Here is a 14,387-nt window from a genome sequence, read left to right on the forward strand (position 1 = left end):
GCTCATGTGTTTCCACTCAGACGTTCATATCAGTACAGTCCGGTCCAGTCTGGTCCGGTCCAGTCCGGTCTGGTCCGGTCCGGCTTTATTTGTAAAACACTTTAAAACAACCTCACACAACAAGATAAGAAACAGTAAAAGGTAAGTTTAAAAAAAGAAAGAAACAGTAAGTCCAACAACAGGAACATTTATTATGTCACAGCAGCAAAGACAGTAAAAGTAGTAGTTTATATTATTGTACTTTAGTTTATATTATTGTACTTCAGTTTATTTTAGTGTACTTTAGTTTATATATGTACTTTAGTTTATTTTAGTGTACTTCAATTTATATTTTGTACTTTAGTTTATATTATTGTACTTTAGTTTATTTTAGTGTACTTTAGTTTATATATATGTACTTTATTTTAGTGTACTTCAGTTTATATTTTGTACTTTAGTTTATGTTTTTGTACTTTAGTTTATATTAGTTTAGTTTAGTTCTTGTTTTCTTGTGTCGTCGCCTTTGTGATGTTAATAAAGTTAATTTAAAATGGGTTCGCTGAAGACCCGCCTCTACCGTGTGTCTGATTGGATTAGATTTAGACATGTAGAACACTGATTGGCTGGGATTTGAGAAGAATATCAGCGTTAGCCAATCAGAGACAAAGAGGGAAAAAACGCCACACGCGCACAGTGACTACTGTATGCGTTAGAGAAATGGAGGAGTCGGAGTTTGAAGACATTTTAGATGACTGGTTCATCGAGTCCCTGAAAACGTGAGAATTCTTTCCTTTAGTCTATGTTTAAATGGTGAACTGGTTAGTTAAATGGTTAGCTACTTAGCTTGAAACTACATTCACGCGTTTAGTCATTCATTGGACAAAGCTACTAGCTAAAGCGCTACTTCCGGGGCTGTGTTAGCTCCAGGTGAATATTTTTGACTTGTATAAAGTCTGTTCCGTACAGTTGTAGGCGGATTGTATTCATGCCGAAGTGTACAGCGAACTATGTTGACTGAATAAATCAAGTCATATTCCACATTTAAGGTTTATTTGCATAGTTCCAAAGACGTTAAGTCTTAAATGTTAAAAAATTCAATGGGGTTTGGAAAGGAGTGTCATGAATGTCAACATAAACTTAAACCAAGTTAATATTTATAATCACTACTTTTTTTTCCCAATTAAACAAGTTTCGGATTTTTGCTGGGGATAAAAGAAAACATTTGATTATTTTGGTTGTCATGGTGATTGAAGACACTGATCTCCAGGTACAAAGATCTTCACGTGTATCAGCTGGAACATCCCACACAAGTCATCGAGTGGACGTCAGGGAAGAGTGGGTGAAGTTATTTAATCATAGAAGTGATATTAATGTGTGGTTTTATGAGTTCAAATGCATTACTATGTGACTTAGGTGTTTGATAGCGTTTGTTAAGGTTTATGCAAGTACACAAATGTAGTGATCGACCTGAAACAACAACAAACATTGGAGAACACGAGAGTAAAGCCAGTCGAGCCGTGCCGTGTTAGAACTGCACTTCTGATCTGTGAGCGCCCCCTGCTGGCTCTCTGTGTTGAGATCCAGGTGACGACATACCGTCTCACTCTCAGTCAAAGCTTTGCTATAAGTAATAAACTTAAATATTGGCAGTGAAATGGTTTTCATGGTCATTTGTCGTGTTTTGCAGCCGTCTGTGTTGCCGGATGTCGTCCGTCTAAAAATGAAATCTTGGAGCTTCGTTTGCCTCTGAAACTCTTTGCTGATGAGAATAAGGTGACGACACCACAGAGATATGAACTCTTTTATTTATGATGTATTTATTTATTTTTAGTATAAATTGTTGATTCTGTGATGTGTTCAGGGTCTCTGCGCAGAGCGGGACTTTAAAGTTGTCCATGGTGGTTTCACAGATGTACCCGTTCACTGCCTGCGACACATCCCGGGAACAAGGTGAGTGAACCAGAGCTGTTTGTTTGTTTAATACCGTTTTAAATGAATGTGTGAGCCGAGATAAAGCAGCAGAAAATGGATGAATCTAAATCTGCTTATACATGCTAACAGTGTCTGTTGTTGTCATTGCACAATACAAAATGTACTGTGTTTACTGTTACGTTGACAGTGTTAGATTTACTCTGTATTATGGGATGGGAGGGCGACCTCAACTAATGTTCACTAGCATATTTAGCTTTGTGGCTACAGACAGTGAAGCTGTGAACAATCTCAACAGCTCGGGTGTGGACAAACAGACTGTGAGACTTTTATTTTGAAAATAGTATGGTTGTGTTTCAGTGTTGACAAACAGACTGTGAGACTTTTATTTTGAAAATAGCATGGTTGTGTTTCAGTGTTGACAAACAGACTGTGAGACTTTTATTTTGAAAATAGCATGGTTGTGTTTCAGTGTTGACAAACAGACTGTGAGACTTTTATTTTGAAAATAGCATGGTTGTGTTTCAGTGTTGACAAACAGACTGTGAGACTTTTATTTTGAAAACAGCTGTTGGGACAAACTTGTAGACAAAGTTTTTGTGACAAACATCACTGAGTCCTGGTTTTAGTTTTGACATGAGGTGAAACACTAACTGCACTGTAGGAACAGCGCCACCCTGTGGCCACGCTGCTGCTGGACAACTTCCACCTTTCATCTCATTTGCATGTTTGATGGTCTTTGAAGGTGTCTCGTGACCAGTGACGGTGTGAGTGCTCACCTGCAGGTGTGGGACCTCGGAGGAGACGACAGCGGTGAGTTGAGTTTACACTGCAGCTCAAACCTGCTTCTGTCACTGGCTCTGACTTCCTCTTTCCACAATAAGACCCTTTAGTTTGAAATCCATCAGTGGTGCTACATTTACATGTGTGTGTTTGAGCGTGAAAGGACAGGAACTGAAGCTTTTTTCATCAAAACTGTGGGGTGGTCTTTTTGTGTAGATGAACAGAAACTGGGCCTTTTTGTTTTGCTGTGTTTGAATGTGGGCAAATAAAAACACACTTTTACTTTGAAAACAGCAGGGTTGTGTTTGAATGTGGGCAAACAGAAGCTGAGACTTTTATTTTGAAACCTGTGGGGTTGTGAAACTCTGACTAAAGTGTTATCTGTAAGACATTTTCTGTAACTATGGGAACCAAACATGAAGCATTGATTATGATGAGTCATCATTACTCTTCATCACTAACATGAAGCTGTTTCCTGTCATGTGCTCGTCGGGTGTATCTCTTCCTCATGTCAGACGTGATCCAGAGGACGGGGAGCATCAGTGGGAGGAGGAGGAGCCAGACAGAGGGAAGGACCAGGATCGCAGCTCCTCCCACATCACTGCCACAAATCCTTCATGGAGCCCAGAGCTGCGACGTCCGACTGAGTCAACTGACCTCGGGACAGACGCTGTACGACCTGGGTGAGACTGCCACACTTTACACTTGAATTAGCTTTAAAGGGATAGTTCAGCTTTTTAAAGTGTGGTATGACATGATGGCTGTGTTGTGTGCGCCCCCTGCTGCTGACAGCCAGCATGAAGCATGGCTGTCAGCAGGGTCATGAAACTGTAACTGAAGTTTGTAAACCACTCACTCTCACACACCAAAGTCCATAGAGAAAATCAGTCATTTTAGCTCACAGGGACACAGGAGCTGCTGCTCCTCTGCTGCCTCGTGTGGTCACTTTGTGTCACTGAGGTCAATCTGAATCTGAATCTGTCATCCATCAGAGTGTGACTCAGCAGATCCTCTGAGTTCATTACTGTTCCTCAGTGGTGACGTTTTCCTCGCCGGCTGCAGTAACGGAAACATTTACGTTGCCGACACTCGGACGTCTGCTGCCCCTCAGCTTTCACCTCCACCCGTGTCTTTGGGTGAATCTGCCCTGTGGTGGACGGCGGACGCCTCCGCATGTCCAGACCCGTACAGCAGCAGGGTCGTCAGACTTTCCTCGGCCGCAGAAGTGGTGGTGACGGACCTGAGAAACCCGGGAGTCGCCGTGGGTCGAGCTCGGCTGGACGTGGCGACGCGTGGCTGCAGCCTGAACGATGTCACGCTGTCCTGGTCTCCAGCGCTGAATGACTGTCTGGCAGTATCAGGTCAGTTTAAGCAGAAACACTCACACACTTTTATTTTGAAAAATGGGTTTGTATTTTAATATAGGCAAACAAAAACCGAGACTTTAATTTTGAAAATATCAGGGTTGTATTTTAACCTTTAAAGACGTTGATATGAGTTTTTCTGTGAAGAACCAGAGGTCAAAGTTCACATCGATCTTCTCTCTGTCGTCAGGTTTCAGTGGAAATGTTCTCGTCTTGAACTCTTCGCTCTGGGGGGCGGAGCTTCAGGAGGCCCGGCCGCTGTTTGAGCATCGCGGTCACACGGTCTCGTCGTCCGCGCGGTCCGATGCCCTCGTCGCCTCCCACGTCTGGCATCCGGACCGTGCGAGGACGCTGCTCTCTGCTGCCTCGGACGGATCCGTGCACGTGTGGGACTGGGTCGACCACTCGGGTTCTGACGGAGCAACGTGAAGCTCCGCCTCCTCCAATGACACATGGGACATTATTTAAACCACAACGAACAATTCTGACGTTAATCTCATAATTCTGAGAAAAATTCTGAAAGTTTCTGAAATGTTTCGACTGCTGTTGTTGTGTTGTGTTGTTGTTTTCAAATAATTAGATAATTTTCCTGATTTTATTTATTTATTGGTGTGTGTTTGTCTGGATTAATGGGATAATAATTTTATGTACACATGTGTACATATATACACATATGTGTGTGTATATATATGTACACATATGTGTACATATATATATATATATATATATATATATATATATATATATATATATATATATATATATATATATATATATATATATACATCTACAGTGGGGCAAAAAAGTATTTAGTCAGCCACCGATTGTGCAAGTTCTCCCACTTAAAATTATGACAGAGGTAATTGTCATCATAGGTACACTTCAACTGTGAGAGACAGAATGTGAAAGAAGTCCTGGAAATCACATTGTAGGATTTTAAAAGAATTTATTTATAAATGATGGTGGAAAATAAGTATTTGGTCACCTACAAACAAGCAAGATCTCTGGCTCTCACAGACCTGTAACTTCTTCTTTAAGAAGCTCTTCTGTCCTCCACTCGTTACCTGTATTAATGACACCTGTTTAAACTTATCTGTATAAAAGACACCTGTCCACAGCCTCAAACAGTCAGAATCCAAACTCCACCATAGCCAAGACCAAAGAGCTGTCGAAGGACACCAGGAACAAAATTGTAGACCTGCACCAGGCTGGGAAGAGTGAATCTACACTAGGCAAGCAGCTTGGTGTGAATAAATCAACTGTGGGAGCAATTATTAGAAAATGGAAGACATACAAGACCTTTGAAAATCTCCCTCGATCTGGGGCTCCACACAAGATCTCATCCCGTGGGGTCAAAATGATCATGAGAACAGTGAGCAAAAATCCCAGAACTACATGGGGGGACCTGGTGAAGGACCTGCAGAGACCTGGGACCAAAGTAACAAAGGTTACCATCAGTAACACACTACGCCAACAGGGAATCTAATCCTGTCCCCCTGCTTAAGACAGTACATGTCTAGGCCCGTCTGAAGTTTGCCAGAGAGCATATGCATGATCCAGAAGAGGATTGGGAGAATGTCGTGGTCAGATGAAACCAAAATAGAACTTTTTGGTACAAACTCAACTCGTCGTGTTTGGAGGAAGAAGAATGCTGAGTTGCATCCCAAGAACACCAAACCTACTGTGAAGCATGGGGGTGGAAACATCATGCTTTGGGGCTGTTTTTCTGCAAAGGGGACAGGACGACTGATCTGTGTTAAGGAAACAATGAATGGGGCCATGTATCGTGAGATTTTGAGCCAAAACCTCCTTCCATCAGTGAGAGCATTGAAGATGAAACGTGGCTGGGTCTTCCAGCATGACAATGACCCCAAACACACCGCCCGGGCAACAAAGGAGTGTAAGAAGCATTTCAAAGTCCTGGAGTGGCCTCGCCAGTCTCCAGACCTTAACCCCGTAGAAAATCTGTGGAGAACATCAACACACACGCCCACGTACAAGCCTCTGTTTAAAATAATGTCCATGGTAGAAATGTCATGACAATAATTTACAATTATTAAATGCCCACATCACCACAAGTGGCACCTACTAGAAATACCATAGTGGTCATTTTGAACGTTCATAATTCATTTGCGAAAACTCGTCCAGCTTCACGTTAAAAAATGCAACGTCACACTTTAATGTTTTAATGACAAAGAATGCAAGATTAGTATTTAGTGTTTAGCTTATATGATAATATAAAATACAAATTAGAGTTGTTTGTAGCCCATGTGGAACATGCAGCCTAAGTGTCAGGTGGAACATGCGGCCCAAGTGTCACGTGGAACATGCGGCCCAAGTGTCACGTGGAACATGCGGCCCAAGTGTCAGGTGGAACATGCGGCCCGAGTGTCACGTGGAACATGCGGCCCGAGTGTCAGGTGGAACATGCGGCCCGAGTGTCAGGTGGAACATGCGGCCCAAGTGTCAGGTGGAACATGCGGCCCAAGTGTCACGTGGAACATGCGGCCCAAGTGTCAGGTGGAACATGCGGCCCGAGTGTCACGTGGAACATGCGGCCCGAGTGTCAGGTGGAACATGCGGCCCGAGTGTCAGGTGGAACATGCGGCCCGAGTGTCAGGTGGAACATGCGGCCCGAGTGTCAGGTGGAACATGCGGCCCGAGTGTCAGGTGGAACATGCGGCCCGAGTGTCACGTGGAACATGCGGCCCGAGTGTCACGTGGAACATGCGGCCCAAGTGTCACGTGGAACATGCGGCCCAAGTGTCAGGTGGAACATGCGGCCCGAGTGTCACGTGGAACATGCGGCCCGAGTGTCAGGTGGAACATGCGGCCCGAGTGTCAGGTGGAACATGCGGCCCGAGTGTCAGGTGGAACATGCGGCCCAAGTGTCACGTGGAACATGCGGCCCAAGTGTCAGGTGGAACATGCGGCCCGAGTGTCACGTGGAACATGCGGCCCGAGTGTCAGGTGGAACATGCGGCCCGAGTGTCAGGTGGAACATGCGGCCCGAGTGTCAGGTGGAACATGCGGCCCGAGTGTCAGGTGGAACATGCGGCCCGAGTGTCAGGTGGAACATGCGGCCCGAGTGTCAGGTGGAACATGCGGCCCGAGTGTCAGGTGGAACATGCGGCCCGAGTGTCACGTGGAACATGCGGCCCGAGTGTCAGGTGGAACATGCGGCCCGAGTGTCAGGTGGAACATGCGGCCCGAGTGTCAGGTGGAACATGCGGCCCGAGTGTCAGGTGGAACATGCGGCCCGAGTGTCACGTGGAACATGCGGCTCGAGTGTCAGGTGGAACATGCGGCCCGAGTGTCACGTGGAACATGCGGCCCGAGTGTCAGGTGGAACATGCGGCCCGAGTGTCAGGTGGAACATGCGGCCCGAGTGTCACGTGGAACATGCGGCCCGAGTGTCACGTGGAACATGCGGCCCGAGTGTCACGTGGAACATGCGGCCCGAGTGTCAGGTGGAACATGCGGCCCGAGTGTCACGTGGAACATGCGGCCCGAGTGTCAGGTGGAAAACATGCGGCCCGAGTGTCACGTGGAACATGCGGCCCGAGTGTCAGGTGGAACATGCGGCCCGAGTGTCACGTGGAACATGCGGCCCGAGTGTCAGGTGGAACATGCGGCCCGAGTGTCACGTGGAACATGCGGCCCGAGTGTCAGGTGGAACATGCGGCCCGAGTGTCACGTGGAACATGCGGCCCGAGTGTCACGTGGAACATGCGGCCCGAGTGTCACGTGGAAAACATGCGGCCCGAGTGTCACGTGGAACATGCGGCCCGAGTGTCACGTGGAACATGCGGCCCGAGTGTCACGTGGAACATGACCACTCCAAGCAAAAGGAGCCACATCCAGAACAGAGAGCTACTAGAGAAATGGCAAATAGATGGAAATGCTTTTGTGTCAGTGCAGTCTAAGGGTCTTACTAGGGCTGGTGAGTGTGACTGTGCACTTTCTATTTTCCCAGTTCGGGTGAAGTCCAAGAAGAGACAGGAAACAGTGGTCACATGTGTCTTTCCTGGGAGCTCTCCTTCAGTTTGTACTGAAGGGCTCATGAAGAGGGCACCCTGTGGCCAAGTGGAAAGGGAACTTGACTTTTAACCGGAAGGTCGCCGGTTCAAATCCCCACCCGGCCAAAAAGGGTGAGGTTGGGTACCTGAGCAAGGTCAAGGCAAACTCCCAATGCTCCCCGGGCGCTACTCAGTGTGGCAGCCCACTGCTCCTAATTCTAGGATGGGTCAAAATGCAGAGGAATACTTTCCCTAAGGAGATTAATAAAATTTAACTTTAAATCTCACAGGACCAAAACTAATATTCTCCTTCAGGAGAAAAGACAGAGCAGCTTTTCTCAAAGTGTGGTCCGCGGACCACTGGTGGTCCGTGAGCGACCCCTAGTGGTCCGCGAAGTGACAAGTGACTAACATATCATGTTTTAGAATGTAAAATGTCAGTGTTTCTCTGCCTGTGACATGTGTGTTGTTTTCAATATGTGTGTAAAATCACATTGGTTTTGTCTGACTTGAGCAGTGCAGACCGGTTTGTGACACCACAAGGTGGTCTGTGCGTCAAGTGGTCCTTGGTTTGAAAAAGTTTGAGAAACCCTGCTCTAGAGCAGTGGTCCCCAACCCCCGGGCCGCTGACTGGTACCAGTCCGTGGGTCAATTGGTATCGGGTCATGTGGTACCATATGACCCGGTATAGTATATAGTATATAGTGTACTCTTACCTGAGTATATATCCAGCTACTCCTTTAACTCTTCATTTATTAGTTTCTTCACCCTGAGATCCTGCAGAAGACCACTCACAGTGTTCTTTGCCCTTCTCTCTCTTTCCAGACTCTCCACCCTAGCCAGGGCTTCCCTGAGTCTGGCCCTCAGATCATCATGTGATGAGGGCAGAGCATAGGAGTGGTCCTAGTACAAACAAGGATGAAAATATTATAAATCATATTACGTCACTCGGTTACAGTCCATCACATCTTTACTAGTACAATGTGTTGTCCAACATTCTTACACATTCTGAATCTCATCCCACTGTGTGTGTGTGTGTGTGTGTGTGTGTGTGTGTGTGTGTGTCAAGGATGCAGATTCAATACTGACATGTTTCAATGTATGTGCATATGTGTATGCGAGTCTGCCTGAAAGAGTGACAGAGAATGGGAGGTGTTGTTAGGGCATGGGGGGCAGGGGTGACAAGAGGTTAGAATATAACCAGGGTCATAATGCTCACAGCTGTTTGAGGCACAGCACTTATTATTCACAACACTGGGCTCGGCCTCTTGGACAAGCTGGGAACCGTCCAGTGACAGGGTCTCCTGTGCCTTCTTTGAGGTCTGAGACGTCCTGGTAACCACAGGCCAAAGCCAAGCATTAAATATAGTAATGATCTCACAGTGCAATACAAAAAAAACAAAAAACATCCCTGATTCCTACACATTCAGAAAGGGACAACACATCTTCAGCATAGTGTGGTATTGAATGATGGTATCCTTACCCTGTGGAGATGAGCTGGGAAACAGAAGACTGAAGGAACAGCTCCAGCTCTGATCCTGACTGTCTGACCTGTCCTGTCAAAATCCTCCGGTCTGAAGTGCTCACTGCAGAGCAGCAGAAAACCCATCACTTTCTCAGCTCTGTATCTTTAGGAAACCTACACAGTATGAGAAAAGTGAGCAAAGCAACTAACAACAATCACGGTAGTTACTTCTTAAATAGGAAAGAGTTCTCTGTTTGTAAAATGACGTTATAATGGCCAAATACAATCAAACGTCATTTTCCTTCTTACCTGTGAAAGGTGATGCCATGAGATCTGGTTGGGACTGTAAACCGGTTGGTACACTTCCATGCAGCACATGAATGAGGCATCTTCTCCGATCGCTCCACGCCGTCGATGTACGAGTCAGCGCCATGGACGTATTATAAGAACTGGATGTAGCTCCGCCCCTCTGGTTCCCTTCATTCCTGTGGAAAGTTTGAGAAGGGTCTAGCTGCAGACCCGCAGACCACTCAACGACACACCCCTTTACTCAACGAAACACCCCTTTACTCAACGAAACACCCCTTTACTCAAAGAAACACCCCTTTACTCAAAGAAACACCCCTTTACTTTGATAATAAGTTGAATTTTACCATTTCCAAAACTTATGTTTGCAGAGCTCGGTAGAAAGCATCTACTCACTCGGCCATCTTGGCACGCCCCCACCTCTCTGGAACGCCTACTGTCAGGGAAGCGTACGATGTGAACGCTTTACGAGAAATGTGAATAACTACTACTGCGCATGCGCTACACAATCCGGAAATAAACGCAGAAGTCAGAAAACTCTCCAAGTAGGTCCAGCTGCAGACCCGCAGACCACTCAACGACACACCCCTCCACTCAACGAAACACCCCTTTACTCAACCAAACACCCCTTTACTCAACGAAACACCCCTTTACTCAACGAAACACCCCCTCACACTACACGACACTCTGATTGGGTCTCAAGAGACTGCGTCTGAAACGTGATGACGTTTACGTTGACCGAGTATGAAGAGAGAACCCGAAAAAGTAACACGGGAAAAACACGGGAAAATAACGGAGGAAAAGGTAAGAATGGATAAAAAACACATTTAGATATTGAACACTGGATGAATAGTCATTATTTGTATCCATTAAATCAATTAAGTGCGGTTTATTAACCAGTAATGTCTGCATGCTGTAACGATAGCGATTGTAACAGCAAGCAAGACGCAGCGATTTTCTCCCTTTTTTTTCTTTTTTTCCTTTTTTTCTTTTATTTATATGTACAGGTTATAACATTGACAATATAACATTGTCTCATTTTCAACCAAGAAACGTATAAGATAAACTATATGATCTCTACATATTAGTATTTATCTGTTTTTTAATCTTTAAATGACTCTGACAAGTTGCACACAGCTTTGCTCATTTGAAAACGTGTGACCTCAGTTCTACAATTGTTAAGATAAAAGATTTGATGATGAATAATATTTTTCATGTTTAGAAATGAGAAGTTCTGTTGAATCACAGTCAACAGTGTCATTTGATTTGATTTATTTTAGTTAGCCTGCATATATTTTAGGACAGGGAAAGTCTTACAGGCAAATGCAGTCCAGTTCATTACTTCTTGATTCTGGATTAAAAATGTTTCCATGTTAAAAATACAAAATACAATTTTAATTTACATTTTCTCTTATAGAGCAACACTACGTTCAGTGAAGGAGCAGACCCTGAGCTGAGGAGATGCGACTCGGACACTTATCAGTGTCAGATCTGCACAAAAAAGGGGAGCTATGCAAAGCTTGTGTCCCATCTGCAGGGACACCAAAGGTCAATGGTGGAGTACGGTGGTAAGTCCTAAATTATCAAATATTTTTTCATTTCAACGCTGAAAGGCTTTAATTTCCCCATGAGCCTTATGTATTATGAAATGTGATGTTATTTCTGTTTGTCCTGACCATGGATAACTGTGACCATCAAACTATTCAACTCATCCATTTGAGTATCAGAAACTCAAAATAAGTAAAGTAAAGTAAACTAATGCTGGAGCACTTTCATCTATGTGTACTGTACTTCATGTGTGTAGAATCTTAAGTCAATGTGTATTTTATTTTCACTCTTGTTGAGAATTTAGATATTGAGAAAAAGTTTCAAGATTCCTGCATTTTTATAGATGCCCCTGATAATAATGATTGTTCTCAGAAGTAATGTAACAATTTGCCTCTCAGACAGGGTTTAAAGAAATATTGTTTTGTGTGTTTCTTGAAACGTTTGAATCACTTTTCCTATCTGTCTTTTAGGATACAGTGTATACAGATGCCACCTTGACTGTGTGAAAAGCAGCCACTACCACTGTTGGTGTTGCACAACAATCATTGCGACCAAACAATATTTCATCAAGCATTTCATAACCTGCTGCAAGACAGCATCCACAGCAACTCCACAATCCACAGTGACCCCAGCATCCACAGCTACCCCACCATCCACAGTGACCCTAGCATCCAGGGTCACTCCACCATCCACAGCAACTCCACCATCCACAGTGACCCTAGCATCCACAGCAACTCCACAATCCACAGTGACCCTAGCATCCAGGGTCACTCCACCATCCACAGCAACTCTACCATCCACAGTGACCCTAGCATCCAGGGTCACTCCAGGGTCACTCCACCATCCACAGCAACTCCACCATCCACAGTGACCCTAGCATCCACAGCAACTCCACCATCCACAGCAACTCCACAATCCACAGTGACCCTAACATCCAGGGTCACTCCACCATCCACAGCAACTCCACCATCCACAGTGACTCCAGCAGCCCCAGCAGCAGCCCATCGAAAAAAAATATTGTTGGCAAAGCACTCTAAAACAACATGCGGTTTTTGTAGCAAAACAGTGCTTAGAAAAAATCTCAAAACACACATTGAAAGGCAACACAAGGTGAAATCATTGGACATAACAGCAGATCATCACCTTAACTCTGTGTGTGTTGACAGGAGAAATGGAATTGTTGCAGTGTCAAGATCTTTTAAGGGTACTGCACAATACATCCATGCCCAAAAATGTACCTGGGGTAGTAACCCTAGTAGGCCTTTATTAAACACACCTTTTTGTAACAGACAGGTTGCCATGATGTTGAAAGTTTGCAAAAACAAATGAAATTATTCAAAACGTTACATTGTACAGAAGTGTGTTCACAGTGGAATTTGTGATACTATATTGTATAAATGTGATATTATATTGTATAAACGTGATAATTATATCACATAAACGTGATACTATATTGTATAAACGTGATAATTATATCACAAAAACCTGATACTATATTGTATAAACGTGATAATTATATCACAAAAACCTGATACTATATTGTATAAACGTGATAATTATATCACAAAAACCTGATACTATATTTTATAAACGTGATAATTATATCACAAAAACCTGATACTATATTGTAAAAACGTGATAATTATATCACAAAAACCTGATACTATATTGTATAAACGTGATAATTATATCACAAACGTGATATTATATTGTATAAACGTGATAATTATATCACATAAACGTGATAATTATATCACATAAACGTGATACTATATTGTATAAACGTGATAATTATATCACAAAAACCTGATACTATATTGTATAAACGTGATAATTATATCACAAAAACCTGATACTATATTGTATAAACGTGATAATTATATCACAAACGTGATATTATATTGTATAAACGTGATAATTATATCACATAAACGTGATAATTATATCACATAAACGTGATACTATATTGTATAAACGTGATAATTATATCACATAAACGTGATACTATATTGTCTAAACGTGATAATTATATCACATAAACGTGATAATTATATCACATAAACGTGATAATTATATCACAAAAACGTGATACTATATTGTATAAACGTGATAATTATATCACAAAAACCTGATACTATATTGTATAAACGTGATAATTATATCACAAAAACCTGATACTATATTGTATAAACGTGATAATTATATCACAAAAACCTGATACTATATTGTATAAACGTGATAATTATATCACAAAAACCTGATACTATATTGTATAAACGTGATAATTATATCACAAACGTGATATTATATTGTATAAACGTGATAATTATATCACAAAAACCTGATACTATATTGTATAAACGTGATAATTATATCACATAAACGTGATAATTATATCACATAAACGTGATACTATATTGTATAAACGTGATAATTATATCACATAAACGTGATACTATATTGTCTAAACGTGATAATTATATCACATAAACGTGATAATTATATCACATAAACGTGATAATTATATCACATAAACGTGATAATTATATCACAAAAACGTGATACTATATTGTGTAAACGTGATAATTATATCACATAAACGTGATACTATATTGTATAAACGTGATAATTATATCACAAAAACCTGATACTATATTGTATAAACGTGATAATTATATCACAAAAACCTGATACTATATTGTATAAACGTGATAATTATATCACAAAAACCTGATACTATATTGTATAAACGTGATAATTATATCACAAAAACCTGATACTATATTGTATAAACGTGATAATTATATCACAAACGTGATATTATATTGTATAAACGTGATAATTATATCACAAAAACCTGATACTATATTGTATAAACGTGATAATTATATCACAAAAACCTGATACTATATCGTATAAACGTGATAATTATATCACAAACGTGATATTATATTGTATAAACGTGATAATTATATCACAAAAACCTGATACTAT

General features: G+C 42.4%; 2 protein-coding genes across 2 annotated transcripts; both read left to right on the plus strand.

The window, feature by feature from the left end:
• The first annotated feature begins 615 nt into the window (after positions 1-615).
• Positions 616-4,661, plus strand: wdr73 (WD repeat domain 73). The gene is made up of 8 exons (XM_058647275.1): positions 616-755; positions 1,247-1,314; positions 1,667-1,752; positions 1,841-1,929; positions 2,654-2,721; positions 3,207-3,374; positions 3,684-4,052; positions 4,246-4,661. The coding sequence occupies exons 1-8, from the start codon at positions 697-699 to the stop codon at positions 4,482-4,484; spliced, it is 1,146 nt and encodes a 381-aa protein (XP_058503258.1). The 5' UTR covers positions 616-696; the 3' UTR covers positions 4,485-4,661.
• Positions 4,662-10,423: 5,762 nt separating this feature from the next.
• Positions 10,424-12,824, plus strand: LOC131471051 (integumentary mucin C.1-like). Its single transcript, XM_058647289.1, has 3 exons — positions 10,424-10,649; positions 11,263-11,413; positions 11,864-12,824. Exons 1-3 carry the CDS (start codon positions 10,590-10,592, stop codon positions 12,262-12,264), a joined length of 612 nt encoding a protein of 203 aa, XP_058503272.1. The 5' UTR covers positions 10,424-10,589; the 3' UTR covers positions 12,265-12,824.
• Positions 12,825-14,387: the final 1,563 nt, after the last annotated feature.

This window comes from Solea solea, chromosome 13, assembly GCF_958295425.1.
Source record: "Solea solea chromosome 13, fSolSol10.1, whole genome shotgun sequence".
In the NCBI taxonomy this organism is placed as follows: domain Eukaryota; kingdom Metazoa; phylum Chordata; class Actinopteri; order Pleuronectiformes; family Soleidae; genus Solea; species Solea solea.

Bases quoted from the DNA above. Each gene is read 5' to 3' on its own strand.
- LOC131471051 (XM_058647289.1), top strand. From the start codon at position 10,590: ATGAAGAGAGAACCCGAAAAAGTAACACGGGAAAAACACGGGAAAATA. The intron at 10,650-11,262 runs GTAAGAATGGAT...TTTCTCTTATAG, and splicing joins GGAAAATAACGGAGGAAAAG to AGCAACACTACGTTCAGTGA. The intron at 11,414-11,863 runs GTAAGTCCTAAA...TCTGTCTTTTAG, and splicing joins GTCAATGGTGGAGTACGGTG to GATACAGTGTATACAGATGC.
- wdr73 (XM_058647275.1), top strand. From the start codon at position 697: ATGGAGGAGTCGGAGTTTGAAGACATTTTAGATGACTGGTTCATCGAG. The intron at 1,315-1,666 runs GTGGGTGAAGTT...CGTGTTTTGCAG, and splicing joins CGAGTGGACGTCAGGGAAGA to CCGTCTGTGTTGCCGGATGT. The intron at 4,053-4,245 runs GTCAGTTTAAGC...CTCTGTCGTCAG, and splicing joins TGACTGTCTGGCAGTATCAG to GTTTCAGTGGAAATGTTCTC.